The sequence below is a fragment of the Mercenaria mercenaria genome, chromosome 16 (genome assembly GCF_021730395.1).
Source record: "Mercenaria mercenaria strain notata chromosome 16, MADL_Memer_1, whole genome shotgun sequence".
In the NCBI taxonomy this organism is placed as follows: domain Eukaryota; kingdom Metazoa; phylum Mollusca; class Bivalvia; order Venerida; family Veneridae; genus Mercenaria; species Mercenaria mercenaria.
The window spans coordinates 69836381-69863973 of NC_069376.1; the positions used below are offsets into that span (position 1 = coordinate 69836381).

Below are 27593 nucleotides of genomic sequence, written 5' to 3' on the forward strand. Positions count from 1 at the left end.
TCATTATTATTTGACCTACTGACCTAGTTTTTGAAGGCACGTGACCCAGTTTCGAACCTGTCCTAGATATCATCAAGATGAACATTCTGACCAACTTTCATATAGATCCCACAAAAAATGTGACCTCTAGTGGTCACAAGCAAAAGTTTACGGACGCACGCACGGACGCCGCGCGATCACAAAAGCTCACCTTGTCACTTTGTGACAGGTGAGCTAAAAACATTTGAATTTGAAGAAGCCTTGGATGATATATTAGCAGAAAGGCTCGACACAACACCAACTTACACAATGGCATCTTTCAGAGGTACTTCAAGCCCCTCATCATCTGCCAGTACTGCCAGTACTTCCAACTCTTCATCACTGGCCAAAACTGATCTTCAAACTGAAGAAGAAGAGGACTCTGATTCAGGTGAGCGGTCCCAAAATAAAGGTGTTGGTGCACTTAAAAGAAAACGCCAAAGCTCTGCTATGCAAATAATGCAATACCTTAAAGAGTATGAATTTTTTTTTTGCTTTGAGTTTAAAGCCGTTTTTCAACAGTATTTCAGTCATGTAACGGCAGGCAGTTAACCTAACCAGTTTTCCTGGATTCTGTACCAGTACAAACCTGTTCTCCGCAAGTAACTGCCAACTTCCCCACATGAATCAGAGGTGGAGTACTAATGATTTTAGACACAATGTCGTTTATCAAATAGTCACGGAGAACATACGCCCCGCCCGAGGATCGAACTCGCGACCCCGAGATCCGTAGACCAACGCTCTTACCTACTGAGCTAACCGGGCGGGCTTTAAAGAGTATGAAGAACATGAAGAGGAGAGAGAAAAAGCGCGCCTAGAACTAGCCAAAGAGATGTACACTGAGAAAGTTTCTCTCTTCAAGAGTCTTATTGATATAATGAAAAAACAACAGCAAGAAACAAGAAACGCGGCAATGCCACGAAACCAGGTTTTCAACACTTTTCATAAGAATAAACAAGAGTGCCAGAATGTCACAATATACGCCCGTCACAGCAAATTTCTTTACTCTAGCACATGTATTTGCAGATGTAATTTTAATTTTGCGGTTGTTTAGTAATCATTGTAATTCTTTTGTTTTTCTAAGTCCACAAAAAAACTCCTTACCAGGTACACGGTGGGGAAACCAAGAATGCAACGTCACCAAAAAGCAGCGCAAATGAGCTGGCCACACAGAAATTTACGTCGATTCAGGTAAGAAAAGTCTTGTAACTTTTTTATTACTGCAGCTTTCGACTCGAGATAAAGAGCACCGTACCCGGCCTGGAGTATACTATTCTGCGGTAGTGTTCCATGTTGTACGTATAGCTTGGTTTTTGCTCGAAAACGCGAACAGTTGGCAAAGAGGGTATGAGCTGTACCACACTTTTGCCTAGGAAAGTGAGTTTTGACCGTATTTTCGTGAAATGAGGACAGTTTTGACGCTCATTTAATATCAGTGACGAGCATAATAGTCAACCATTGTTTTATTTTGCTATGTACAAGGATATCTGACGATATTTTATTCAAAACAAACAACATTATTAAAATGAGAACATCCACACTGACGACTTTGTTGGAGAACATCCACACTCTTAATTAGATCTACCATTATTGCAGTTATGCTTCCTAAAAGCTATGTCTTAGGCAGTCAAGCTACGTTGTTCAACAACAAATGTCGTCTATACATACAATCAGCAGTTCTAACCATTTACCCCGAGGCTATAGACCAGTTAAAATAGATCTGCCAAATCATATAGCAATGGCTGAGCACATGTTAGGCTAACATTAATCTCTGTGTATAGTGTAGCATAAGAACACCTTGTTCAGATTGATTGCATCTTAGGAAAAACATTATTTTAAGATAACAAGACAAATTTGCATAAAAGTCCTGCAAACAAAGTTTAAAAGCAAATAGAGGATTGAAATAGTTATTGTATTGTTATTTTGTTTATAACTATATCCACCCCAAAGTGCATAAAACACGGATAGTTAGTACTTTAACTAAATGTTATAACTGAAAGATATTTTAAATCTTATTTCAGCAAATGGAAGTCTCTTTCAAATATTAAATACAATCCAACCTTATACATAAACAAGATATATCTTTAAAAATGATGGTCGGCGAATTGTAATAAGGAAAGAAGTTCATGAATTTTTCATCTAACATTCATCTTTCATCTAACATTTTTCAAATTGCAAAACTAAACACCGCACTTTAACAATTTAAATGGTTCTCTTTTAAGTTTTCGCAAAGGTTTCGTAGGGTTGCAATTTTGTTTCGTTTATCCTTAGACGAATAATTACAGCAGTAGTTTGATGAAGATTCATGAAGCGAGGTCATTAAACGTGTTTATATTTTTAGCTAAATTGGTCCCTATCCCCATTTGTAACAAAATAGCAGGAGACCTTACGATATTGTTACACATCGAGTTTGATAAAAATCCATTACATTTTAGTGGTTAATGCGAAGAAAGGCATATCTACTCTTAGCTATAGTGGTCCCTAATAGGGCCCAAGTTCCTATATAAACAAATTTGGAAGAGAACCTTATAATGATGCTCCAGACCAAGTATGACAAAGATCCACCAAGTTGTTCATGAGACGCTGTATAAAGGCATTTCTAGTTTTAGCTCTAGCAGCCCCTAAAAGGGGTAAAATGTCCCAGCTGAACAAAGTTGGCTGCGGGCCTAATAAAGATGCTACAAATCAAGTTTGATTAGAATACATGAGAAAAAATCAATTAAAGGATTTTTTTATTTATTATTTTTATTTATTTCTAAAATAGGCCAACTGATCCCGCTTTAACAAATGCATATTCGCTATTCATGAATCTTTGGACAATGACGTCACACCTATAAAAAAGTGAAGGTCAAGCAAAACATACAATTGTAATTATTTCAATATTTTTGTTTCATAAGGAAAGTTTGACCGTAGTCATATCACATAGATAAACTGTATGCAGCGTACCTTCATTTCAGTGTAATGAGATTCAGTCATTATATAGCATATATATAATAAAACAGATTTCAACTGAGTTCAATATTTGCATACCAAACTAAAGAAAAATATTCATATATAATAAATCAGTTAAATAATTTATAACAAATATATCAAAGCAAACAAGTACTCATTTTAATATGCAATCTGAATAAGTCACAAAAGCAAGAAACCTTTTCATATACAGACGACAATTGTAACAAGGAAAATCTTTTAAAAAGCACTTCTCTACAGAAAAGACTCTTATCACACCCTTATTCATGTGATACGCAGACCGTATTCAGCTCTTTCTTTAATTTGATATATGTTGGTATTTGAACAGGTTTTTATCATATTTATTAAACTTACTTATCATTTTGAGATATATCAATATTCTTGCTAAATAAACTGAGCCAAAGTTAGCTTTAAAACTGTGAACAGCGTCGTTTAGGATAAACGCTTTGTCTACATTTCACTCAGCGTAGCACAGTCACCAGAGTGAAAGAAATTGACACTCTCGTCCAATCAGGCAGAGTGTTACATAAATCTTCCATTTTGATAAATTATCTATAATGCGTTATCAAGTAGTTTGATTTGCAAACTGAAGTCACGTGGCATAGGTAACGAAAACGAATTTAGACGGCGTTCGCCGAAAAAGGCATTATCACTTAAGATGATTATGCACATTTGATAAACCGGCAGAAAGGCATACAATGTATTATCATTACGTAGACTAAAGCCTGGGTTCTGCATACGGAACCGAAATTCATTTATTGAATGGCAATCCCATGACAACAATATTATATTTCTAAAGATGAAACGTGATATTAAAATTGTTCAAACATTAAATAGTTCTAAATAGTGTCTTTAAATCAGCTTGAAAGCGCTGATCTCTTAAAATAAAGGCAACGTCTATAGCCTAGTGGTAGAGCGTCCGCTTCGAGCGCGCGAGGTCGTGGGTTCGATCCCCGGCCGCGTCATACCAAAGACGTGAAAAATGGTATCCGTTGCTTGGCGCTCAGCATTAAAAGGGAATTTTCGACTGAGAAGATTCATTAAAAGCTTCATTGGGGACAATTTACTTTTGAAAAGATGATTTCCTATAGGCACATATTACAAAAAGTTACTAAAGGTCAAAACATTTCGTTAAGCAGAAAAATCACATGACACTATCAATTTACATTTGCTAAAAGTTGCAAGTTTATTCTATAATTTGGGAAAAAATCGGAGTTTAATCAAATTTCAAATCAGTAAAGAAAAAAGAATGGATCCGAACTTGTAGAACTACCTTAGGCATCATATGGAAAAGATTTTCATGTGACGCCTTAAACTTTCGTCAGTATTTATACACCTTTCCACACTCCTCACATCCTTGATTTTCTCTCTCCGCTGTGACTGTCTTAAGTTTTCCCGCAGAGCAGGTTTTCCGGCTGAAGCTTAGCCCCTAATATCGCACTTCAATCAAATGCTGATTTATTAAAATAAATTTCCCATAATTTGAAATGTACTGCAATGCATTGGACAAAAAATAATTTCAAACACTAAATACTGTTACAACTGTATTAATAAAGTTACTAGTTGCGGACACCTATTAACATTAGCAGATCTTAATAATTTCGAAATGTTTTATAGAGCTTGAGCCGTATTGTTCGTTAATAGTAGTTCAGCCAGGAAAATTGTACGGGTGTTTAAGTATAGGTTTGTGGTTTGGCAAAAGAAAATTACATATACTTTGTTATCTCGCATATGTAATTGGTGCCAAAATTATTTAAATGGAATGAGGTTTTATTTTTCTATTATTGGCTAACCTGTTTAGTGTTTAAAATTATTTTTGTTAACAAATTTAAGCTCGCGTACTGTAGGCTATGTGACTTACCGGGTTAATAAACGACTGGAAGTAAATGTTGATTTACCAAAATTAATTTCCCAACGGTCGACATTTGTTGTTGAACAACGTAGCTTGACTGCCTAAGACATAGCTTTTAGGAAGCATAACTTTAAGAGTGTGGATGTTCTCCAACAAAGTCGTCAGTGTGGATGTTCTCATTTTAATAATGTTGTTTGTTTTGAATAAAATATCGTCAGATATCCTTAAAAATAACAAAATAAAACAATGATTGACTATTATGCTCGTCACTGATATTAAATGAGCGTCAAATCTGTCCTCATTTTACGAAAATACGGTCAAAACTCACTTTCTCAGACAAAAGTGTGGTACAGCTCATACCCTCTTTGCCAACTGTTCGCGTTTTCGAGCAAAAACCAAGCTATACGTACAATATGGAACACTACCGCAGAATAGTATACACCAGGCCGGGTACGGTGCTCTTTATCTCGAGTCGAAAACTGCGGTAATAAAAAAGTTACAAGACTTTTCTGACCTGAATCGACGTAAATTTGTGTGTGGTCAGCTCATTTGCGCTGGGTTTTGATGACGTTGCATTCTTGGTTTCCCCACCGTGAGGTAGAGATATCTTAAAATACACCTAAAATTAGAAAGTAACAACTATGTTGACCACAGAAAAGTGGTCTTGGTTTTTCCCTACGGTCAATTATAAAAAAGTTACAATATAAGTTATTTATAGTAACAACTAAGGGAAGTTAATCTTAAAAAAAAAAAAAAAAAAAAAAAAAAAAAAAAAAAAAAGTCCACACAGAAATCCTTACCAGGTAGAGATTGGTCAAAATACACCTAAAAATTGGATGTAACATGCATGTTGTTCTACAGAAAAGTGGTCTCGATTTTTCCCTACGTCTAGTAATGAAAAAGTTACAATATAAGCTATTTATAGTAACAACAAAGGGAAGTAATTCTAAAGAAGGGAACTGCGCAAGACACTTCGTCTCATGATGGTGTATAATTGTGCCAAGTTACATCAAAATCCCTCTATGCATGAAGAAGATATGCTCCGGACAAAGTTTTCATTCTTGTATCCTTTGACCTCTAAGTGTGACCTTGACCTTAGACCTAGGGACCTGGTTCTTGCGCATGACACTCCGTCTCATGATGGTGAACAATTGTGCCAACTTTCATCAAAATCCCTCCATGCATGTAGAAGATATGCTAACCCTAACCCTAACCTAGCCCTAACCCTATTTTTGGTAACAATGACCTTGACCTTGATCCCAGAAACCCCAAAATCAATCCCAAGCTAATTATCATTCTTAATATATTTCAACACTCTAATGTACATTGTATGTGTATGAATGAAATGTTTTTAGTGTTCCTGAATCAGACTTAGCCTATATTTTCATATTAGGTACAGAAATTAAGTATTTATTTATTTATTTTGTTGGGTTTAACGTCGCACCGACACAATTTTAGGTCATATGGCGACTTTCCAGCTTTAATGGTGGAGGAAGACCCCAGGTGCCCCTCCGTGCACTATTTCATCACGAGCGGGCACCTGGGTAGAACCACCGACCTTCCGTAAGCCAGCTGGATGGCTTCCTCACGTGAAGAATTCTACGCCCCAAATGAGGTTTCGAACCCACATCGATGAGGGGCAAATGGTTTGAAGTCAACGACTCTAACCACTCGGCCACGGAGGCCCCAGAAATTAAGTATGTTTGGATAAAAAGATGGTTCAAAAGCAGTAAAAGATTGAATTTTACACTGTAAAACTTATTTTTTTCAAAATCAAAATTTATCACTGTTACAATACAAACTAAATGGGTAAGTATTGTCTTACTCATAACTGGACTTCAGAAGATCAAACTCTGCTAAGTAATAAGTAAAATATTTTCTTGAAATACAGACATGGACTTTTGCGCTAATGGCTCAGAGTTTATATGCAATATTTCGTGATCGTGGTTGTGACTTTGGTGTTAATGATACAGAGTTAATATGAGTTAATATGCAGTTTGTGTTCAGAGCATACAAAATGGTAACAGATAGTTCCATTGCAAATTGATCAATTTTGTTATAAGCTCGACTTTTCATGTTTGCATTTTCAGATAATTATCCTTATAAATATATATTAATACTTTTGCTTTGATTTATATTGTATTTCTATGACATGGAAAAATTGCAACGTTATTTGGGACACAATTATTGCTAGTTACGTACTGACAAGCCTAGGAACAGTCAAGAATGCTGTCTTGCAATATCTTCATTAATTGTGCCCCCCCACCCCCAATGAGTGGTGGGGGAATAATAGATTTGCTCTTGTCCGTGCGTCCGTCCTTCCGAAGTCCGTGACTTCGACCTTGGCCTACTTTCATGTCTTTTAAGATACAGCTTGAAATTTTGATGACATGTACAGTTTTGCACAATAATCTTAAAACCTACTTTCAGTGAACTACTGACCTTTCTTAACCTTTAAACATCTGTTTGATATTTGAAACATAAAGCTCATATTACTCAAGTGAGCAATCCAGGGTCATCATGACCCCCTTGATTTTAATTTGAATTGTCTGCTTTAAGCTTAGTAGGGAGAGAGCAGATCTACAGATCACAGGGTTTTTAGGTCGATCCCGGGGAAAGGTGTATGTTCTCGTTGAGGATTTAAATTAAAAAAACTTTTGTGTTTAAAATAATTTTTTTTCCCTTTTTACCCTCTGATTCCCATATGAAAAGAGGTTGGGCAAAATTAGTGCTAAAAAACAGGTTAGTACTGGTACTAAACCGGGAACCTGGAAAAGGTTTAAACTGCCCCCCTTTTACTGATTTTCAAAACATAATGAATTTTAATTTAAATTTAAAGGGTTAGTAAAGTAAAGTAATTTTAAAAACAAAGGTTCCTTCAATTTTTTGGGTTCTCCCGGGAAAAAAGAACCCAGCCCCCCCCTTGGGAGTAGGGGCCCAATTTAATGGTAGAAAAAATTTCCCGGGAAATGTTTACAAATAAACAAGAAAATTTCAATGGTTTTTGAAAATGGAAACCAGGGGCCCTTTTTTCCAAGGGTTTTTCCAATAAAACCGGGACAATTTTACTTTTGGATTCCCAAGGGGGTTTTCCCACTTAAATCCAGTGGTTTCCACTAATACCAGTGGAAAAAACCGTGGCTTCCACTTTTTTCCCCAATGAAATACCGGAAAAATTTTCCCCCGGGGAAATTCCAGTGGTATTCACGGGAATTCGTGGGTTTTCCATTTATTCCAGTGGTAAAACCAGTGGTTTTCCCACTGGTTTTCGGTTGAAAACCGGACAATTTTTTTAAAAGGTGGTTTCCAGGGGAAATTCAGCTGAAAAAACCAGACAGTGGCATTCCACGGGGTTTCCAAGGGAAATTTTCCCGGAAAATTTTTAACCGCTGGATTCCAGGGGGATTCTCTGGAATTCAGGTTTTTCCGGCTGGTTTGGGGCTGAAAAAACCGGTTTAATTTTACCTTTGGGTTTCCCCACCCTGAAAGACCAGCGTGGCATCCATGGAAATCCAGAAAAATTTTCTTTTTAGGGCAGTTTTTACTAAATAGATTTAAAATTAAAAACTTAAAAAAAAAGTTTCACCTTTTTCCCCCAAATCAGGGTACACATGGGTGAATAACCCCCCAAACAATTTTTCATGAATTTTCCCTCTTTTTTTTTTTTTTTTTTAAAACTTAAAATTTTTAATTTTGTTGTGTTTAACACCCAAGGACCAATTTTTTAGGTCTTAGGGCCCGACTTCCAGCTTTCTTGGTGGGGAAGAACCCTGGGGGCCCCCTTCCATGCATTTTTCTTTCACTTGAATTTAATTTAAATTTGGGGGGGGGTTTTTTTTCATTATATCTCATTTTTATAAGATGGATTTGACTGAATTTTAAAAAAGATGTTCCCCCTTTAAAATCACCCACATCATGGACCCCAAATGTATGAAACCAATCGGTCATAAATTTATTTTTTTAACTTTTTCGTTAAAACTTACAGTATTGTTTTTAAAAAAGGACCTTTTTTTATATATAAAATTTTTTGAAATGAAATACAGAAAAATTTTATGTGCAAAATGAAATTTTTTTAAAAAAGAGTGGGGTTTTAGACCAAAATTAAAAAAAATTTGGAAATAAAAGTTTTTAAACTACTGCTTTCTGCTTTTTAATCCCCCCCAAAGAGTGGGGGGGGTTTTTTTATAGGAAGGGTTTCCCCCTTTTTGGTCCCCCCTTCCGCAGGGGACGGACTTTTTTTGCAATTTTAATTTTGCCCATTTTAAAGGGGGGACATAAAAACATAAAAAGGGGGGAACACTATTGCCACAAAAGGTTTAAACCAAATAAAAATTTAAAATTTCCCCGCTACCCCGTGAGGGCCTTTAAAAGTGAAAGTCTGAAAAAAAAAATTTTAAAAGGGAAACCAAGAAAAATAAATACATCCGGGGGAAATCACCCTTGCGTCAACAGAAAAACGACGATTTAGAAAGAAATTTTTTGAAATTTTTCCCAAAATTTTCAACAAAGTGGGGTTTATTTTTTCCCCCGGGGGAAACAAAAAAAAAGGTCCCCTCCCTTTCCTCATTTGACAAAAAAAAGAAAAAAAAAATGAAAAGGCAGTATCACCTGGAAGGGGGCCCATGATGATAGTAATTTTTGGGAGTTTTTTGGTTTTGTTTTTTTAGATTATTTTAAAACTTAATTTCACTAAAAAATTTTTTAAAATATGGGAATCACCAGTCTGTCAATCGGTATTTTCCAAACCTTTATCTTTAAAAGGATAGAGAGATCTTCCCTTTTTTTGGGTACAATTTTTAGTCCCCTAAAAGTATTTTTAGAAATTAAGGGGGAATTTATCATGACAAAACCCCCCCAAATTTTTTGGTTTTTACTGATGGGTTTAGAAAAAACCCGGTCTTTTTTGTTTAAAACCATTGCCGAACCGGTTTGGGTTTTTAACATTGGGGTTTCAAAACTATTCCCCCAAACCAAAAAAAAAATTTTACCCCCGGGGGAAGTGGGTTTGGTGGGTTTTTGAATGTATCCAAAAATACAGCAAGCCAAGCCCCCCCCAATTTTTTTATTTTTGGGGGAAATTTTAAAACCTGAAACATTTTCCCAAAAAAGGAAAAAGATTTTCCCTGCAAGGGGGGAGGCCCCCATACAAAATTTTGACGGGAAAAGGGTTGGGGGGGGGAAAAAATTTTACCCTTTCCCTAGATTAAAAAAGGGGTTTATCTGGCGGTTTTTTTTGGAAGTTTTTTTTTTTCGTTATTTTATTTTTGGAACCCCCTATATGAAAAACCCAAATTTAAACACAAATAAGAATAGTTATTTTGGGTACCCCAATCAAACCTTTTTACCGGAATTCCCCCCATGGTCTTTTTCTATAATCACTTTTTGCCTCTCCCAGTTTTACCAGAGATTTTCCCTTTTACTTTTCAATTTAAAAAATTTTTTAGCTAAGTAAGATTAAAAAAAATTAAACGGGGGCCCTTCCCTTTGGGGAATCATGGTTTGATTTGGGAATTTCCCCAATTTCCCCTTTTTTTAAAAGGTTTTTAAAAGGGCCAAGTAAATTCGGTAAAAAATTCCCCTTTTAAAATTTTTCCCATTTCTTCCCGCGAATTTTTGGGGGCTTTAAATCGTGGCAAACCCGGGGCCTTTTTTTTTCATTTTTCCTTTGGAATAAATTTTTTTAAAAAAAATTTAGGCCCAATTTTTTCAGCAAATTATTCTTTTAATGTTTTCAGTTGTTTTTCCTTTGAAAACGAAAGTGGGGGCTTTTATTTTTGGAAACCCGTTTTCCTAAAATTTGGGGCCCAATATGGGGGTTTTAACTGATTTTCGGGTTGACTTGCTTTCACTGCTTTACTATTCATATTTATGGGATATCTTGGGGAAAAAATAGGTCTACGATGGAAGTGAAAATCTAAAAATTGTAAAGGGAAAACGTTTAAATTTAAATGAATTTTATATAAAACAAAGAACAATTTTTTTTATTGATAAAAACCAAAAAATTAAGTGAGGTTTAAATGAAGTGTTGCGCAGGGCGCGGAAGAAGTGTTGTTTTTAATGGGGACTTTGTCAAAGGGGGTTAACTTTTAATTTTTTTTTTTGGGATGTAAAATAAAAATTTAAAAACAAATTTAAAATAGTAATCTCTACACCCAAAAATTCCTTTTTTTTTAACGTAAATTTAAACAAATTTGCCCGTTTTTTTCCCCGAGGTTTTAAAGGGTTTTTCGGGAAATAAACGTGATTTAAAGGAGTGGGAACGTGGGGGGTCCACAATTTGACAAAAAAAATCATTTCAAAACCCAAAAAAAATAACAAACACTGGTATTCAAGGGGGCCCCAAACACAATGTGATTGAACAGTAAAAGACAAAAAAGGCAAGCACCGGGTAAGCAAAAACCAGCATTTTTCCCAAAAATTTCGCCCGCCCGTCAAATCGGGGAAAAAAAAGCTTTTAGTCGAATCGGGAAAACGTTCTTTTACAACCCAATTGGGGCCAATTTGCAAAGTTGGATAACAAAAAATTTGAAAAAATGATTTTTCCCAAAAAAAAACAAATGTCCTAGCAAAACAAAAAAATTTGCTGCCAAGTTTGGCAAAAATTTTCTTTGAAGGATTTTTACGGGGGAAAATCTTAAATTATCAGAAGATTCTCATGAATGTAAAAAATCAGAATTTCGGGCCCCAAAAATTTTGGTCGTCTTTTTATGTTTAAATTTTCCCGGGTAGATGTTGAAATGGGGGAATTTTTTTAAGGAATTTTGAATACAAATTTCGGGGCAAGGTTTTTGGTAAAATAAAGATTTTTGAAAAAGGGAAAAAGGTCAACATTGATGATGATAATAATAGGTTTAGTGCAAGTCTAACCCTTTTAAAGCTAGGGGAAAATTTTTTTGCCCTTGAAATTAAATGTTATTTTTAGCAAGTAACCCCTTAAAACTTGAACTTTTCATAACGGTTTTTGATCACTCAAAGTAAAACCAAAGACCCGTCAAGGAAAATATCCCCCTTGCCCAAACCCTTTAAAAAAAGGGTTTTGGTAGTGGTTAAAAAATAACCACAAATAGGGGAAAACATTAAAGGGGGCTTTTGGGGCAAAATCAGTTAAAAGGGAACTTTGCAGAATATTGGGGATCCGGGTTGGTAAAATGGGCCCAAAAATTTAGTAAAGTAAAAACTTTGTTGAAAAAATGTAAAATTTTTGGGGGACTAAGGGGAAAAAAGTAAAAAGTTGAAAATTACTGATAATGGGCCCCATTACGGAAAAAACAATTGAAAAAAAGATAAATTTAATAAATTTTTTTGGATTTTAAACAAATGAAATTTTGCAAAAAAAAATTTTTGGCCCGATTTTTATTTTTTTAATTCCCATTTTTTCTTTTAGAGAAGTAAAAAACTTTCTTTTTTGGGGGTAAATATCCAGCGAGTCCTTTGCCCATTTGTAATGCGGGAACATGAAAACAAGTCCCTTTTCCTCTCCCTATTCAAAAATCCTGTCTGGTTATAACCATACAAACCCTTGTTTTAAAAAACCCCAGTTTTTCCCACCCAGATTCCCGTCGAAACAAAAAAGCTATACAACCAGAAACAGTGAAAAGATTTGGGAAATAAAACCCCAGTGCTCGGACAGAGGGGGTTTTTAGAAATAAACCCCTTTTGGGGGGGTTAAAAAAACCCCCCTTTTTGGACGGGTTGAAAAACCTTTGAAAAAATTGATTGCATTTCCCCATTTTATTTCGGGTTAAGCTATTCAGGTTAAACCCCCCTTGTTGATTTTGGGCAATTTTGTAAACTTTTTAATGAAACTTCTAAACCTTTTTCGGGTTTAAGCTTTAAGACAAAAATTTCCTTTTTATAAAAAAAAAGGGTTTCCTGTTTTTTAAACCCTTGGATAAAAACCATTTCTGTGGGTTTGTTTTTTTCAAAGTTTATTGCCCTTAAATTTCTTGGGGTATGGGGGGGGGGTTATCAGATGTGAAATTTTGCTTTAAACCCGGGGGAGGGTGGGTTAAAAGGGGTAAAGGGTTAAACAGCAAGGTAAAAATTCCCCCATCATTTTTAGGTCCAGACCCCATAATTTAAAAAATATTAAAGGGTAGACTTGGGAATTTTTTAGGAAAACAGATGAAGATCTGAATCTTCCCTCTTTTTTTTCTAGGTAAATTACCAACCTCAAGGGGCCCGGGCCCCCAAAACTCTGAATTTTTTTGGGGAAAAAAAAAAATTTTGAACAAACCTAAAAAACCCACTTAATATTCGCCTTAGAAGTAAAAGTAGGGATTCCCATTTTAAAAAACGAAAACCACAGGGACTAAACTTAACCCCAATTTAATATTGTTACCCCCAGAAAGGCCCCCACCGAAGGGAGGATAAAAAAAAATTTAAAAGAAAACCAAAATATCCCGGGTTTTAAATCAGAGACATAATCAAAAGGAAAGGCACGCCCTGCTTAAGTTTGTAAAAATTTTTTGGAAAAATGGCATTAACAATTCTAGTGCATACTATGACCCTTTCAAAAAAAACACAGAGAGCAGCGGTCGAAGATAATATAAGTTACAAATGTTCGGGGTGTCAAAAACCTAAAAAAGACTCAAATACCTGAAAAAAAAACCCCCTTTTCCCCAAAACATTCCAAAACAAAAAACAAACATTAAAAAACCTTAAAAAAAACCATCAAAAAATTTAAAACCCCAGGAATAACGGGTTTTACAACATAACAAGCAACAGATACGACCCCGCCTAAGACCATAAAATTCAGAGTTATTCCAGTGGAGAAAAAATGATCCTGAAGGACCAGAAAAATAAAAAATTTACACAGCATCTCCACATTTTTAATTCAAAAGTTTCTTTTTTGGCTGAGTTGTTTTTGATGGGTCACGGGCCCGTGGGTCATCCGCTTTTAATTTTGCTCAAACGACATCTGCTTAAACCCTGGGGCCTTTTTTTCCCAAAACTTTACAGAAGTTTCCGTGGATGGTCCTTTCCCAAAAAGCCGTTAAAAAAAATTTCCCCCCGGAAATTGCACATGGTGGCCCCCAAAAAAACTAAAAAAAGAAAATTTTTTAAACAAAATCTCCAGGACGGGCCAGTTTTCCTTATATTATTTATAAAAAAATTTAAAAAAATCTTTTTCCCAAAAAAATTCAACGCATAGAGCAAAAATTTTTGGGATTTAAATTTTAGCATTGTCTAGTGGTCCCCCTACATTTTTTTGTTCAAATAAGACATCAAAATTTAAATTGACCTGTCTTAATTTTTTTGGGGTTTTCCCTTTTTTGGGCGCAGCTGAGGCCCCCCAAAAAAAAATCGTCCCAAAAACGTAAAAACAGTCCCCCAAAAAAAATTTATTCTTTGGGGAAAAAAGAGACTTAAGAAAAGACTGCACTATATAAGAAAAAAAGAAGAGGATTGGGAAAAAAAAGGGGACAAAACCCCATAAATCACTCAAAAAAGGGGAAAAAACCTTAACGTTAAAATTTGAAAAAAGACAAATTTAGAATGAGGGAAATATAGACAAAGATTTTAAAAAAAAAAGGTTCTTTGGAAAACCCTTTTTATTTAACAAAAAAACGGGCAAAGTTAAGATGGGACTAGCGTCGAAGAACGAGAAGAAAAAAAGGCAAAATGACCACTAAAAGTTTAAAAAAGTAATAAACGAAAAGCGAAGAGCCAAGAAACAGATTTAAAATCAAAGGGAAAAAAGGTTTGTTTTGATAAAGGGGAAAAATTTAAAGGGGGAAATCAGGCACCACGAAAAGAAAAATGTATTCGGTCCCTACCTAAAAAGTCGGGAGAAAATTTTTCTGCACTTTTTAAACCAAGCAGTGAAAAAACGCAAACCCCAGAAGGAAAAAAGGGCCTTTTTTTTCAAAATGTAAAGTCGACATCGTACTTGCAACCCCCCCTCTATTGAGCAAATTTTTGTTTTAAACGACCGGCCCAAAAACCCCCCCCCCGGACGTTTCCGGTCCCATTAATTCATTCCATTTAAAACAATTTTTTATTAAAGTAGTCCCGACAGGTTAAAAAAATCCGACAAAAGATTTTTTAAGCAACCGGGAAACCAAAAATTTCTACCGGCATTTCTTCCCCTGGGAAATTAGAAAGTAAGTTTTGCAGTGACCTTGAATAAAAACATCCTTTGTAATGTCAAAACTGAAAAACAATCCAGCAATTTTAAATTTTTCCCTTTTTGGGGGAAACTTTGGGAAAAAAAGGGTTTTTTACGATTTTTAAACCCCAATTTTTTTTTAAACCCCCATAAAAGTTTTTGTTCTTTAAAAAAATACAGTTACAGTAGAATTTTTTTAAAAATAATTTTTCTTTTTCCATCTGACTAAAAATTCCATTAAGAGCCCCTTTCCTTTCAAGGGAACACTTCTTGGGCATTTCCCCTTAGGGGGGTTTTCCTTTAAAAAAATTGTCGCCTTTTATTCCCAAAGAAAAATACTGGCCCCACAAAGCTTTTTGAAAATTTTTTAAACAGAAATTTTTGACAACAAATTGGGGGATAGTATATTTTTTGGCAAAATTATAAAAAAAGGGGCATTCATTCTCTTTCATCCCAAGATTTTTTCATTTTTTTTTAGCTTGGGCCGGTCTTGGTTTTTGGACTTTTTTAAAAAAGAAAAAAGGGAAAGGGTTCGGGTTTTGGGCTCTTTCAAAGGGTTGAAGAAAGGACAAACCTGAAAACATTCTCTTTTAAAATTTTATTTAGCGGGGGAAAACTTTGTTTACAGCAAAATTTGGGGGGAAATCCTAAAATCTTTGGACAAGAGACCCCATGTTCCCCTAAAATCGTCTTTTACGATAATGAAAATTTTGGCTGGCCCGATTTTTTTTACAGCTGCCCACAAGAAAGTCTTTAAAAAGGAAAAGTTTAAAACCGGGCGGGAGGTACCAGAGGAGCTCTTCTCCTTCCAGTTAAACCCATGGGAAATATTTTGGGAAAAAGGGGAAAAAGAACTGAAACACAACTAATGAAAGAAAGCAAAAGGAGCAGGACGCTTTCCTTTAGAGCCCTAAAAAAAGAAACTGAAAGCAAAAAAAAAAATTTGGTTTTTCCAAACAAAAAACAAAGGGAAGTTTCCCAAGGGGGCCCCCAAAAAGGAAAAAAAGAGGAAAGAAAAAAAAGGGGGTCCAAACAAAACCAGACAGGAAAATGAGAAAAAGGACGGGAAAAACAAAAAACTAAGGGGAGGGGCAAAGAGCGGCAGCTGTTTACTTTGAGTTTTTAAAAAAGAAAAAAAGAAAAATTTTTTTTTTTTTTTTTAAAAGGCCCAAAAAAAAAAGGGTTTAAAAAAATAAAAACAAGGAAAACAAAAGGAAAACCATTGGAAAAAAAAAAAAGGAAAAAAACAGCCCAAAAAAAAAACTCGGGGCCAGTTTAAAAAGGGAAAAAATGTGTAAAATGGAAACCTGCACTTCAAACAGGGAGAAACAATGATTTCTTTGGATGGACCATTTTCTTGGTTTTAAAAAACCCCTCCCGTTTTTTCCCAACAGTCCAATCAAATTTAAGTAGGGACCAACAGTGAAACCCTTAAAACTGCAATCTAAAAAGACGAAGGAAAAAAATTCCAAAATCAAAAACATGAAAAATGGGGGGGGGATCTGATGGCAAGGAAAAAAAGGAAAGGCCTCTACGGCCCCCCCGGGAGGGGAATATTTTCCCCAGTTCGGGAACGGGTTTTTGCACCAGCAAATGGTTTTCATTTAAATTGTTTTTGCTGATTTAAAATTCCCACAAAATTTGGGGTCTCACCAATTCCCAGGGCCCAGACTTGCCAAAATTTGCCATGGGTTTTGGCTGTTAAGCAGCAAAAACTTCGCACAGCCCCAAACGGGCCCAAATTCCAAGTATGAAGTAAAAAAATTTTAATATTTTTTAAAACCCCTAAAAATGAAAAATTTTTGTTTTTAAAACTCCTTTTTTTTTTTAAATTTACCCAACTGATACATATTAAATGGATTGTAAAAGCTCGTTTAAAGGGTCAACCTTTGTTTTTTTGGGCCACAATAAAATGATTTCCCCTTTTTTATGGGTTTGGGTCAGGGGCAAAGGGATATTTTAGGGGTTTTTTCCATTAAAAATTAATTCTAAAAATTTTGCTTTTTCCCCCTTCCCGGTTTGGGAAAAACCCCGTCCTGTTTACAAAACGTTTGTTTTTTTTTTATGGACTGTAATAATTAATGTAGTAGTTTTTTTATAAAAATTTAAATAATGAAAAAAAATATAAAGCCTTAAAAAACCCTTGACCACACCCATCTAAAACAAATTTTTAAATTTGATTATTTTTTTAAACCCTTTGGGAGTAAAAAATTTCCCGGATCCCTTTGTTTTTCAAAAGGAAACTTGAACTTTAAACGGGGAAACAAATTTTTTAAAGTTTACTTTTTTGGGCTATTTTGTGTTTTTGGGAATTTTTAAGTTTTGGGGTTCTGCAAACTTGAGGGCGGGCTGTCAGCCAATTTCATTGCTTTAAAAAGCTTTTAAACATCAAGTCTCCCTTTATTTTTTTTTTAAAGTTTTAAAATCTTCTTTTCCCAAATTTTTTAAAACACCGGAGTTGCCCCCCCCCCCCCCCAAAAAAATATTAAATTTTGTTTTTTTCCCTTTTCAGGAACACGACGGGACAAAAAGAAATTGGGGACAAGGTTTTGCCCAAAACCTGAGCTCTGTGTTAACATTTTAATGCGGGAAATTTTTCAAAGTAGAAATGATGTTTTAAAAACTTACTTTTTGGGGCCTCATGGGGGGAAAGGAGGGGGCCCAAACCCCCCTTAACCTAAAAAAAGGGGGCCCAACCCTTTTAAAGGGGTGTTTGAATTTTTTTTAAACATTTAGAAACTACCCACTAATAACTTTACATTTTATATCGGAAATCTAAAATAATATTGAAATTTGGGTCTTCCATTTAAAACCAATGGGAAACCTTTTTTGGTTAATAAAGTATCATAAAACAATGTGTAAAATATTCGTAAGTAATAAAATACGAGGGGTTTAAAGGGTTTTAAAATTTTTTGGGGATTAAATTTATTATTATGACAGTGAATTTTATAAAGGGTTTTTTACTAAACTCTGTTATGTTATTTCGGGTTGTACTGATGGAGAAGATGACACCAACAAAAAGGGAAAACGAAACCCAATAAAGGGCCGGGACTGAAGTCATGGGGGGGGGAAACTTGGGGGGAACCACCCTGGGAACCCCCAATCTGAAATTTCAAACCCTTTTTTACCAGAAATTTTTTACAGCCGGGGGGAAAACCTGTTTTCCGTTTCCGTAGCGCCCCCTATTTTTAAAACCCAAAAATATCGGGTGTTTAAAAAAGGGGAACGAAAAACTTCTGAAAGAAATAACCCATGGCTAAAAATAAAAAAGGGAAATTTTCCCCCGGGAAAAGACAGTTTTGGAATCGTTTTTATTTCCCGGGAAGGGGTTTCCGAAAATTTCCGGGCCATAAACCAATTCCTTTTTGAAACCTCCCAAAACCTTTTTTCCACAATTAACAAATGAAAAATTTTTAATTTTAAATTTAAATTTGCGTATAGCTTTCAAGTGTTATATTAGCAGACCTAGAAATTTCCTACGAATATTCCCAAATTTTGGGCTTTCCTTGCCTCTTTTTTTCGTTTAAAACCCGCGCAAAGACTCCGAAGTTTTTCAGAGAAGTTTGAAAATCAATTACATGTCCCCCGGTACTTATTTTATTTGGCCTTATGATCTATAAAATTATAAAAAAATTTAAAATTGTATTTCCCCATCCCGGGTTTGGGGTTTTGTTTGGATTAAAAGGGGGAAAGGTGGCAATGCTGCAACACAGAATTCTTCCCTGCAGGGAGAAATTGTAGATTGTGGCAGGGGTTTTACAATGGGGTGAGTACTTTAAAAGTCTTTTTTCAAATCATTGGAAGGTTGGAGGGGTCACAGAAATATCAAAAATTGGGAGTTAAAGCCCCTTTCCCAAACATTTTCCCTCCACGTAAATTCCCTCGTGTGACAAAAAAAAGTTAATTTTTAATAACCCCCCCTACGGGTTTAACTGTATTACTTCAAAACCCTTTGTTTAATTTATATTTAAGAGTTTATTTTTTGCACCATTTAAACCCCGGGCAAAGTTCGCAGGGAATGAAAGGTATTTCTACCGGGTCTGAGGTCAAACTGGACCTTTAAAAACCCTAATTTAATTCATCACTGGATATTGATATATTTTTCCCGCATTTAAATTCAGATCGAAGGAAATTTCCCAAAAACAAAACAACATTTCAGCCCCAAAAAAAATTCCAGAACCCAACTTAAACCCCCCAGAAAAACCCCCAACGTTTTTTCGGCCCCAGCACCAACAACCTACACCCCCAAGAAACAACAGCAGCTTAAAACCCCCCGAACTTTTTTCACATAAAACAACTTTTCAAAATAAGCAACAACAACAACCACGAACAAAATGGGGCCAGAAGAAAACAAAAGCAGCAATAAAAAACCCCGGTCTTCCAAATTTTTTCTAAAAACCGGGGAAAAAGGGGGATATAAAAAGGGTAATTATTCATTTAAATTCAACAGGAATGGACCCCCCAGCGGCAACAAAAAGCTTTTATTTTAAGCTTTCAAAAATTTCAATTTTTAAAACAGTTTTATATATTTTTAACTTTTCTCAAAAAAAATTTAAAAAAAAAGGTCACTAATACTAAAATTTTTTTTCCGAAAAGTCTTTAAAAACTTTAAGGGAAATTTCAATCCGGGGGGAATTTAAATTTAAAACTTTTTAAAATTAAAAAAAAATTTTTCGGGACCCGGGCTGTTGCAGACAAAAAAAAAAAAGCTGGATCGGATCCAGAAAGGGCCCGCCAAGAAATTTTTTTGGCTTTGTTTTCACAGAGCAGGGAGGTTGGGCGGGGAGGTCTTTTGCGGGGAAGTTTTTTCAAAAAGACCTGGCTGGGGGGCCCCAATCCAAAATTTAAAAATGTTTTTGGGAAAGGGAAATTAGAGAAAATTTTGCCTAAACATTAAAAAACAAGGCAATTTTTTAGTTGAAGACTTAAATTAGGTTGGTTCTCTTAAATTTTAAATCTTTTTTGAAAGCGCATAGGTTTTAAAATGTCACAAAAAAACCCTAACCCTTTTGGTAAACATTAATTCTCTTTTTTTTAAAACCCAAGTTTTTCTGATAAAAAGCAAAGTTAAAAAAAGTAAAGAAGGATGACTTTTTTAAATTACCCCCATCTCTGAAAGAGAGGGGCGTATTATTTTTAACCCCTGTGGCGGGGATGGGGCGTCCAAAAGCATATCCGCCCTTTAAAAATGGGCGGTTTCCTCGGGTTTTTAACAGATTTGGGGGGAAAAAGTTAGTAGGTAAAATTTTATCTCACCCCTTTTTCGTAATCAACAAAATCCCCACTGGGCCCAAATCGGAAAATTAGGGCCCCTTGAATTTTTCCCAAACTTAAAAATTTTAAAGCCTGTCCGCTTTTAAAAGGGCCTTTTTCACCCAAATTCTGCCCCAAAATTTTTTGGGAAAACTTTGTGGGTTAAAATCATGGAAAATTTTCCGTAACCAGAAAAACCCCTCCCGCCCGAGGCACTCTTGGTTTGGGGGCCCCTTGAATTACTCGAAAACCTGGAAATTTTTACCCTTGCCCCGCTCATCCGTTTTCTTAAAAAAAAATTTGGGCCTACAATTTTGGGGTGGAAAATTTATATCGCCCAAAGGCAACCACAAAACCCAGAAAAATTGCCCCCGGCACTTTGGAAATTATGACCCTTTTAAATTTTGGGCCCAAAAATTTTGGCCGACAAAATAGAAAAAACCCATACAAAAACATTTAAAAATTTAGTACCTTTTGGGCCCAAAACAAATGGGTTGTTTTAAAAGGGAAAAAAGCCTTGCTTTTTACAATTAAAGGGATTATTTTTTTTTTTCAAAATAATGGGGAAAAAGAAAGTATGGGGCGAGGAAGCCGGTGAGGTTTCGTTTGAGATTTTTAAAGAAAAGCCGTCACGGAAAAATGTACTGTTTTAAAACAGAAAAAAGGTGTTTTAAAAAAAAACGAAAAAAGTTTTTTAAAAAGCAAAAAGGGAACAGTATAAAAAAAAGAAACAAAAAAAACTGGGTATAAAAACAGAAAAAAAAAAATTTTTTAATCTGTTAAAAATTTTTATTTTTAAATAAAAAATTTTAATGTTTCAGAAAATTTTTTTTTTTGAGTCATTTTTTAAAGTGATCCCAAAGGAAATTGATTGTTGCCCAAACCCCAGGGGTCAAAGGTAAAATTTAAAAAGATAAAAAATGTAAAGTTCGGGAAAAAAAGGGTTACTTAATAATTTTTTTTTTTAAAGTAAAGTACCTACACGAAGTAAAATTTTATTTTTAAACGTAAAGACATCTAAAAAAATGCCGCGGAAAATTTTCCGCATTTTCCGGAACAATTGCCCGCATAGATCAATTATTCCCCGCATACCTTTGTCCCCCATTTTTTTTGTATTTCCCGCATACAAATCCGCATAATCTTTGCTCCGCATACAAATTTCCAGGTTTTTCCCAATTAAAAATGTCCACAAAACCTAAAACCTTTCCCTTTTACAAAATTTTAAAATTGGGGGAAAAGTTTGGGGAAAATTTGGGGTTTTTCCATTACCCCGCATAAAATTTTTCCCAACACAGTTTCCGCATGAATAGCGGAATTTTTGTGGGGAGTTTCCCTTTTTCCCCCCCGGGGTTCCCAAAACCCCGAACCCCCCTTTTTAAACAATAGGAAAACCCAATCTCTGCTAAAACCGTGTTTGTTTATTTGGGCAGGCAAAAAAAACCCCATTATTTTTCCCGTTACACCGTTTTTAAAATGTAAAAAACCACGTACCTAAAAAAAAATCATAAAGTTTGCCGTAACAAAAAACCCTGCCCCCTTAATGAAAATGTCAAAAGACACCCCAATTTTAAACCCGGGCCCTGAAAGGTTTTTTTTAATCAAAGAATGGAAAATTATAAAAGATATGTTAAAAAAGGGAAATTTCCCTTACAAATAACCAAATTTTTGAAAAAAGTTAAAATTTTTAAAAGACTTTAAAAAAATTTAACTATGTTTAAATGTTTAATTTACTTTGGTTTTAATTTTACGCACCCCGTGGTGGCAATAAAGTTTTTACTTTGTTTAATAGTTGATGAAATTTTATTGATTTCCACTGAAAATTGAGGAACACACAGAAAAAAAAAGGGCCCGTCTGACAGGAAAGGCCCTTTAATTGCGAAAAAAATACAAATTAAAACATAAACAAGAAACCTTTTAAAAAACCCCAAAAAACCAAAACATCGTTTTATGTTCTGGAAATGGTCGTAGTTTCCCCAAAAAAATTATTTTAAAAATACACCCAACCCCTTTTTTAAAAACCGCAGGGAAAACCCGGGTTTCCCTCGTGACTTTCTATTTATCTTTGGGAAAACAACATAAAAATAAAAATTAGTTTGACCCTAAAAACCAGCCTTTTTAAAATCCGGGGGTCTTTTGAAAAAAAGTAAAACAAATGACATGTGTCATTCCCCAAAATTTTAAATTTAAGGGAAAGTTTGAGGGCCGTTTTGTTGATTTTTTCGTAATTAAAAACAAAACAAAAAAAAAATTCCAAAAACCCTAAAAAAAAAAAAAAATCTGCATTTTGTGAAAGACAAAAAAAATTTTAAAGGGGGGGGCTGGGGGGGAAACGAAATTGGGGGAATTATTTTCCCTTCAAAAAAAAACGGGCCTTGTTTTTTCCCAAAAGAAAAGGTGGGTTTTTCGTTCTTTTTATAACATCTTGTTATCCGTCGGGCCCAGACTGTTTATTTTTCAGAAAAAAACCCAAAACCCTTTAAACCCTTTATGTTTCTAAAAAAGGGGTTTATTTGTTTAAAATTTTTGCTGATCAGGGAAACTTTTCAAAAACAAAACTTTAAAACGAAATTTTCCCGTTTGTTTTAACCTTAATCCCCCCAGGGGCCAGTTTTGCCCGGGGGTAGAAATTTTAAAGGGGCCCTTTTTTGGGTTTGGGTTTTCCCTTTCTCGTTTTTTTTTAAACTAAAAAATGCGATTTAAATGTTCTTTCCCCGCATCTTTAAGCGGGAAGGATTAGGTTTTTGGGACCCGGGCAGAGACATAAATATTCTAACGATTTTAAACCCAATTTCCGATTTTTATGCCGAAACGAAATTCGACCGAAAACGAAATGTGACATGCTTTGTTATTTTTGGGTGCCCACAAAAACGGGAAAAATTTAAAGGCTCCTTAAAACCCACCCCTCCCCAAACGGCCCCTCCCCAAATTTTAAATTTTATTATTAGGGACCTAACCTAGCTTTTAAATTTATTAAAATGATTCTTGATGACCCCATACCACCAATTTTAACCCCCCCCCTTTTTCCCCCCCCCCCCCCCCCCCCCCCCCAAAAAAAAAAAAAAAACCCAAAAAAAAAAAATAAATAAATAAATAAATAAAAAAAAAAAAAATTTAAAAAAACCTTTCCTAAACACCCCATTTGTGGGCCCCTTTTTAAACTAATGTCATAAAAAATGGGTTTTAATTATTTTTAAAAAATTTTTTTTTTTTCCAGAATATTTTGCTAAAAGTTTGCTTGTAAATCAAAAGGGGTTTTTAAGGAGCAAATTTTTTGAGAAAGAATGATTGTTGCATTTTGAGCAAAACGGACAAAAACTTTTTAAGGCGACAGGGTGTTTCCCCCCAAAATGTCGCCAAAAAAATTTGCAAACCCCGAAATAAAAAATTTTTGAGAAAAAAGGTTTTAAAGGGGATCACTTCATTGAAATTTTTCATTTTTATATTTTTTTTGGAAAAAAAAACATTTTTTTCCTGGAAAGCTATATTTCAAATACATTTTACTGTTATTTTAAAACTGTGCTGTGTTGAAGGGTTTTAAAAATGCCCTTTTATCATTCCCTACCTTTCCTAAAAATATGGGCCAATTGCTAATCCCCGAATTGAGAAGCAATTTTGTTTTGCCACTTTTTCTTAACTTTTCGACTTTTTTTCCGGCTAAAAGGAAAAATGGAAAAAGGGAAATAGATTCCCCAAAAGGGGGAAAATTTTTGTTTTAAGAACGGGCATGGCAGAAATAATTTGGGAAACCCCCACGTTGAACGGTTCAAATGGTGCTTGGAAAAACAACATATTTGCAGAGGTAAAAAAAGCTCCCCCTTGTAAGGAAATTCACTTTCCCTTAAATTATGGACAACAAAAAAAATTTTATAAAAACCCGGGTAAATTTATTAAAAAACAGTGAAGGACTTACAGACATCGTTTGACTTTTTTCAACGATCCCCCCCCAGGGTTTTTCCCGAATTATCTAAACTGTTTTCCATCCCTTTAAACCTAATACTAAGACCAGTTAGGACAATTTCCCTAGAGGAACCGCGTTTACCGTCATTTTTTTAGAATTTGGGAAAAAAAAAACCTTTTAAAACTGGTCAAATGGTGCTTGGAGAACAACTATTTGCAGAGGTAAAAAACTCCCCTTGAATTTTAATTCACATTTTTTAAATTTTAATGGACAACTATTAAAATTTTTACACACAGCCCAATTTAATTTAAACAGGGGAATCACATTCATTGTACTTTTTCATGTTTATTATTTTGGAAAAAAAAATTGTTTTCTGGAAAGCTATATTCAAAACATGTTACTTTTAATTTAACTGGTTTGTTTTAAACCTTTTTAAAGGCTTTATCATTGCATATCTTTCCAAAAAAATTTAAAGCCAATTGCGTAATGCAAAATTGAAAGCAATTTTAGTTCCCCACTATTTCTAACTTTCGATCTGTTTGCAGGCTAAAAAGGAGAACGGAATTACCCCGGAAAATAGATGCCCCCCCGGGGGGAACCGTTTTTTATAAAAACGGGAAATGGCTTCCTTTAAACCTTAGAAAAAACACCACTTAAAATTTGGAAAAAATGGTTTTGGAAAAAAAAATTTTTTGCAGGGTTCAAAAAGCTCCCTTGTAAGGTAATTCACATTTCTTAATAGGAAAAACTTTTTAAAAAATTTTACACCCAGTCAATTATTATAAATAAATGAATGATTTTCCAAAACATCTTTGGGCCCTTATTAAAACGTTTCCGGCCCCATGGTCTTCCGATTTTATCTTTGACCCCTTTCCCAATCCCTTTAATCTGAATACGAAGACCAGTTGGGTTTACAGCTTCTAGGGGAACCGGTTTACCGTCTTTTTGGGTTTGTTTTTCTTTTTAAACCCAAAAGGGGTATTTATTGCCCTTTAAAATTCCCAGGAAACACTCCAGTATAAGGTTTACTCTTTTCAGGGTTTTCAATGGTGTAAAAAAACATTAAAAAACATACTTACATTGAATTGGGGCTTATTGAAGACAGATAAAAGCCCCCTATTTTTCCCACGCCCCGTTTTTTTTCAGAATATATGCAAAAAGTTTGTTTTGAAAATTTTCAGACAGGGTTTGGGAAAGAAAATTTCCTGAGTAAGAATGTTTGTTGCATTTTGGGCGAAACGGACACAACGTTAAGAACGTATGTTAGGAATTTTGGTGCGAAAATTTTCCCATACAGAATTTCTTTAAACTTTTTGGATATGAAGGACAATCGTCTAAGAAACAAAAAATATGCAATAAAAATCATAGGTCACCGCGTATCGAAAATGGTTATCGCCTTGGAAAACGGCATTTCCCCCAAAAAAGACATTTTCAAGGGCATATAACTTTTTTCGATACCGCGTGACCTGATGATTTTTATTGCATATTTTGTTTCTTAGATGATTGTCCTTCAATATAAAAGTTAAAGAAATTATGTTTATTGGAAAAATTTTCGCCCATTCACAGACAGGGAATTCTAGCGTACGACTTTAAGGCGACATGTGTTTCCAATGTCGCCAATAATTGCAAATAGAAATAAAACATCTATGAGAAAAAGGCTTTTGTGGATCCACATTCATGTAATTTTTATGTTTATATTATTTTGGATAAAACATGTTTTCTGGAAAGCTATATTCAAATACATGTTACTGTTACTTTAACTGTGCTTGTGTTGAACGGTAAAATGACATTTATCATTGCATATCTTTCCTAAAAACTATAGCCAATTGCGTAATCGCGAATTGAGAAGCAATTTATGCTTGCCACTATTTCTTAACATTCGATCTGTTTGCAGGCTAATAAGGAGAACTGGAATTACACGGAAATAGATGTCCCAACGGGGGAACCGTTGTATAAGACAGGCATGGCATGCCATAACTTAGAACACCACGTTGAACTGGTCAAATGGTGCTTGGAGAACAACATATTTGCAGAGGTCAAAAAGCTGCCCTTGTAAGGTAATTCACATTTCTTAATTATGGACAACTATTAAAATTTATACACACAGTCAATTATTATAAATCAGTGAATGACTTACAGACATCGTTTGACTTATTCAACGATCCGGCCCCATGGTCTTCCGATATTATCATGACTGCTTTCCATACCTTAATCTGAATACAGTAAGACCAGTTAGGTACAGCTTCTAGAGGAACCGCGTTTACCGTCATTTTTTGTTTGTTATCATTTATAGCCAAAGGGTATTTTATTGCCCATCAATTCCATGTACACTCCAGTATAAGGCTACTCATTCAGGGTTTTCAATGGTGTAAAAACACATTACATACATACTGTACATGAATTGTGCATATTGAAGACTAGATCAAAGCCTCTATTTTTTACCACAGCACGCTTTTTTTCAGAATATATGCTAAAAGTTTGCTTGTAAATCAGACAGGGTTTAGGATGCAAAATTCTTGAGAAAGAATGATAGTTAGCATTTGGGCGAAACGGTCACACGTTAAGGAACGTATGTTAGAAGTTGGTTGCGAAAATTTTCCAATAAAGAATTTCTTTAAACTTTGGATATGATGGACCAAGGTTTAAGAAACAAAATTATGCTAATAAAAATCAATAGACGCATCACCACCTAGTATCGAAAAAGAGTTATTGCCCTTGAAAAACGGCATTTCCCAAAAAGACATTTTCAGGGAGATAACTCTTTTTCGATACCGGTGACCTATGATTTTTATTGCATTATTTTTGTTTCTTAGATGTTGTCCTTCAATATCAAAGTTTAAAGAAATTTATTTTGTTATTGGAAAAATTTTCGCATCTCACATACAGGAATTTAGCGTACCCTTTTTTAAGGCGACATTGTGTTTCCCAAAATGTCGCCAAACTAATTGAACAAATCGAAATATAACATTTTGAAGCAAAAAGGCTTTAGTGATCCATTTCATGTAATTTTTCTTGTTTATATTAATTTTGATAAAAATGTTTTCTGGAAAGCTATATTCAAATACATGTTACTGTTACTTTAACTGTGCTTGTGTTGAACGGTAAAATGACATTTATCATTGCATATCTTTCCTAAAAATATAGCAATTGCGTAATCGCGAATTGAGAAGCAATTTAGCTTGGCCATATTTTTACATACGGATTTTTGAGGGCTAATAAGGAGAAATGGATTACACGGGAATTGATGTTCCAACGGAGGAACCGTTGATAGACAGGGGCATGGCATGCCATACCTTAGAACAACCACGTTGAACGGTAATGGTGCATGGAGAAACAACTTATGCACCCTTCAGGAGGGTCAAAAGCTTGCCCTTGTAATGTAATTCACATTTCTTTATTATGGGACAAACTATTAAATTTTATACACAAAGTCAATTATTAAAAATCAGTGAATGACTTACAGACATCGTTTGACTTATTCAACGATCCGG

At 34.8% G+C, this 27593-nt stretch overlaps 1 protein-coding gene across 1 annotated transcript in view; it reads left to right on the forward strand.

Moving 5' to 3' along the window:
* Positions 1-288: 288 nt before the first annotated feature.
* Positions 289-27593, forward strand: part of LOC128549383 (N-lysine methyltransferase KMT5A-like) — a 53152-nt gene continuing 25847 nt past the window's right edge. The window contains exon 1 of the mRNA XM_053526014.1: positions 289-409. Within this exon, the coding sequence (XP_053381989.1) occupies positions 289-409 (121 nt within the window). The remainder of the gene's footprint in view (positions 410-27593) is intronic.